Below are 4,553 nucleotides of genomic sequence, written 5' to 3'. Positions count from 1 at the left end.
TTGCACCAACAGCAACATGAATTAAACAGCCTGAAACAGAGAATTTCAGATAGCCAATACAGTTTGGGGCACCTGTGAATGTTGCTGAATCCAGCTGAAATTTTGCACAAACGTTCAGTCCGATGTGGACCACCCTAATATATGTGCATTACAGTATGACACTGAATACATTATTTAATGTTTTTTTTTCCCAATTATTTGAGAAGGTGGTCCTCAGAAATTTTACAATCAAAAATGGGCCTCAAGTTAGACAGATAAAGTTCAAATTGAGTTTGACCACAGTTAAGAAAGGTGTGTGTGTGTGGTGGTGGTGGTGGTGGTGGGGGATTATTTGATAAAAAGAGCGCCTTGACGGTTGTTAAGCTGGGAATATTCGACTTTAGCAGCCTCACAAAAACTAAAGTGTGCGTGTGTGTTGGGGAGCTACAGTAAACTGTGACAGCAGAATAATGGTGAAAAGTGACTGATGTGAATGTCTGCATGGATATGGTTGGACTAGTCTGTTTATTAGCCAGCTGGTGGCCAAACAATTCATGAATAAATCAGCTGTTCTTGACTTAAGTAGCTCATACTAATCAGCTAATAAGAATTCAGTGCTCTACCTTAAGTAAAGCGTAAATTCATATGTATGAACAATCCAAAATAAATATTGGGTGTTAATTAGCTCAAGAAAAGTATAAGATGTAACTGTTTTTATAATGCATAATGTAAGGTTGTGGCATTTTATGGAAGTTGTTGACAAAATTAAGAACTGAAAATATTTTAATAGCACACTCTAGATCTTATGGAAAAAAATATAGAAGTAGTGTACTGTATTACCACAAAAATTGTTAAGCAGACTGGAATCCACAGCAAGCAAGGAGGGATCATTAGTGAAATGAGCCACCTGGACCTGCTGGTGAATGCAGTAGACCTAAATAATAAAATAAGCAGCTGCTGATCTGTGCTGCTGTTTTGAAGGTAGTAGTGTCACGTCTGAGCAGGAAGGTCCCAATGTGCAAAACACCAGACAGACAGGTCAAAAGTCTTTCACTAGGTTATTTTAAAACAGGAAAATAACGGAAGGAAAACAAACAAGACCATCAGAGCCTCAGGCTGGCGACACAGTCTTTAACAAAGGGAGAACAAAAAGTGACCCTTAAAGGCGTAGGCCGGGAGAGGCATCCAGGAAATTTATAGGGCTGGTGGAGAGGAACGGGAGCTGGCAGGTGTAGAATAGTAGGGCAAAGAGATGAAGACAGACGGAGTGATACAGGCGGAAATGGAGGGTCCGAGGAACAGGGGAGGTAAACAGAGTCCATGGAGCTAGGTGCAACGCTGAGAGTTTGGGGTAGCGCTGGCAACATGAAGTTCAGGGAACAGGGGGAGAAAAAAACAGAACCAGGTGTCATGCAGAGTGTCCATGGTATGTTGGCTACTGAACCAGCAACTAACTGAAGGGAAAGGAGGAGTATACTGTATATGGGCTGGACACTGGAGATAACAAGACACAGGTGAATACAATGAATGCTGATTAGACCAGCCGTAAAGCTGGGGCAGGTGAAATAGCAGAAACAGGAAGTACACAACCAAAATAAAAGCATGACAGCAAGAAGCAGGTCCAAACCATAACAAGCAGCACCTTGTTAAAATGCACTTCTTCAAAGCTTCTTTTGAAGTAATACCTGACAGAAAACAAAATGTGAATTTGGCTTCACAGGTCTGAAAAAATAGTTTGGGAAAATGTAAATAGGACTGTAGAAGGAGGGAAATCACGTCAAATCAAGGGGTTCTGTTAATTCACTCAACCCAGTGTGCATTTTAGTTGAGCTGCTGTCCATAGCTCTGTCATTTTAGTATTTCCTTGAAGTTTATCTGGCACCTACTGTTTTGTACTTTTCACTCATCAAAAATGAAGACAGTGCTCTGTGAATGGTATGAAAATGTCAATTTAAATCCAGAGTGTTGTGTCATCTCCTTCACCAGAACAAGAATCTTTTCATTATACTGTAGATGACACTGGTTGTCTAACATTTCATCACTGTTCATGTCATTCCCTGTGCCACAGTAAATAATTAAGCAGAGGCTTTGTAATGCATGCAGGATAAAACCTTAAAACTTATTTGGTGAAAACAGAGAATTGATTATGCTGTAAAGAATTTATTTAATGTGGCTTCATTAAGATGCAATGATGGCACAATACTTGGAGGAATAATACTAAGATTATTCATTTTTGACAGTCTGCTATTTTTGTCTTATAGACTGCATGTTTTTTTCCTATGGCTGAATGGATGGAAATGGCAAGGTTTATCAGCAGTTGGTTCACCATTTTTGCTCATACTGGTTTAACTCTGTAGCTTTGGTTACAAATGGGATTTTCCACAAACATTTATGGGATAAATATTTGTGCAAACCTTAGTGGAATAACTCAACACCTGCTGGATAGATTGTGATGATATTTGGTACCCATGGTGCCCAGACACTGATTCACTTAACTTTAGTGACCCTGCCCCTCAAACCTTTTGCTAGAATCACCAGGTTGCTGATACAGTATTTGGTTTTGAGTGATCTTGGCAACTACTCTATGAATTGTCACAGAATTGAGGGGGACCTGGCTGCAGACAAGATGGTAGAATGCAACAGAGATTTGTGGATGGACAACCTCAACTAGAAGGTGTCAACTTCCTCTGTAAGTTGGGTTAGGGTAAACCCTAATCTTTATCATGCTGTAACTATAACTATAATCATAACCCCTACCCCTATCTCAAAACTTAAACTTGCTGAGGTGAACAACATCTGGCTATTATTGTCAAGTTCCTGCCAAGGTTGGCAGTCCACTGTCTTCTCTGGAATTAGGTTCTCTTGGCAGAATTTGGGAAAGGATTCACATTCCCAGCAGGATGGCTTGTATAAATTTGGTTAGCTTAGCCTACTCAGCATTTAGTTTATTCTTATTTGAATAACTGGCAACAACTATTAGATCACAGATTGTTTCTCATTTTTCATGCACTTTGTTTCACCAGTGTTAAAAGCATGTACGCTTCTGTTTTCAGCCTTCTGCTGTTACTTAGGCTGATAATGAGAATTCTACATGAAACATCTTGCATTTGCACATTAATCTCAGTTCTCACACAGGCTGCACTAATAGGAACAGATGCTTTGCATTGTGTGGCACAAATGTTACTGGGTCTGTTTACCTGTCTTATCTGGGATGTGGCAGCATTCCACTGTTCAGGCAGTCCCTAAATGAAAGATGTGTAAATGTTAATGTTAGTTATTTAAAAACCCTTATTCCTTGCACAGTGCCCTCCAGGGTTGAGTCCTATGAAGGATGGGACCGGGTGCTACGACCATCACATTGGCATTGACTGCTCCGATGGTTTCAATGGAGGATGTGAGCAGCTGTGTCTCCAGCAGCTGGCCCCTCTAGAGGATGACCCAACACTCTACAACATCCAGATGTTCTGTGGGTAAGGAAGAACGCATTCACTGGCTTATGTTTTTAATGACTGTAATTATTTTATTTCATAACCCTGCCTTACTAAGTCCTTTTTGTTATTCACATAGCATCCGGTTGTGTGAATGTTTGCACACTACAAAATTGAGCAGTATTAGTCTTAATATTGTGGCTACTAATTAATTTTCATTTTGCAAATGCAACAAGTAAGCTACAAAACAAGTTACAAGTCATATGAAGAAATACAGTATACATTTATTTTTGTTTGAGAAACACTCTGGAACTACAGCAGCATACATTAAAATGGGAACAGTTTTGGCAGTATGTTACACCTCAAACTAGGGGTAACAGGCACAACATGAATAAAGAGACTCCCCTCTTCCCAGTGCCCAGAAATGACCAGCAAACAGGTTTAAGCCCTCTAAATTAATATTGTATTTGCAAACTCAGAACGTTAAGGTTCTGTAAGTGTTTGTAGAGTAAATACAATAGAGTTGCACTGGTGTTTGCAGCTACATATGTTGTACATATGCAAGAGCAGTAGGCTTTTGAAAGGCGAGTAGATTTCAGCAGCTGTAAATCATTCATCCAAGATTTCAGATGTTAAATTGTTTTTGTTTTTCATAAATATATCAAAGTAACATGCTAGAAATACCAGCATCTCGTTCCTAAATGAGCTGCACAATTTGATAAAAGAAAAGGTCAGTCATTATCTATATTACCAGTATTGTAAACACTCCCCATACATAGACTACAAAACACACCACTGTACTGGCTGATGTTTCCTCATTACAAAACACAAGTCCCTAATGTTTATTAAAAATGTTGCCCCAAAGGCTTTGAGCAGCCATAACTTTTTACAATGTGTAAAGTAAGCAAGAGTCAAGAGCCCATGCACAAAATCTCTTGATTTTCTTAATAAATATCAGGGGCTGGTGTTTTGTAATGAGGACATTTGTCATCCACTGCAGCAGTGTGTTTCACTGATGTGTTTGTAATCATTTTTGAATAACAGTGGAGGTCTATGGCAAAGATGAACAAGCTAATCAGTTCTGACAGACTGACAGACATTAACGATCAGCAGAGGCAAATCATTCTTGGTTTCACACTCTGTGTA

At 39.4% G+C, this 4,553-nt stretch overlaps 1 protein-coding gene across 1 annotated transcript in view; it reads left to right on the top strand.

Moving 5' to 3' along the window:
• Positions 1-4,553, top strand: part of astn1 (astrotactin 1) — a 448,006-nt gene that overhangs the window by 233,917 nt on the left and 209,536 nt on the right. Inside the window, 1 exon segment of the mRNA XM_020613364.1 lies at positions 3,283-3,449. Within this exon segment, the coding sequence (XP_020469020.1) occupies positions 3,283-3,449 (167 nt within the window).

Source organism: Monopterus albus, unplaced genomic scaffold (genome assembly GCF_001952655.1).
Source record: "Monopterus albus unplaced genomic scaffold, M_albus_1.0 scaffold133.1, whole genome shotgun sequence".
Taxonomy (NCBI): Eukaryota; Metazoa; Chordata; class Actinopteri; order Synbranchiformes; family Synbranchidae; genus Monopterus; species Monopterus albus.
Note: the sequence above shows the minus strand (reverse complement) of the source record. Positions and strands in the feature narration are given on the sequence as shown.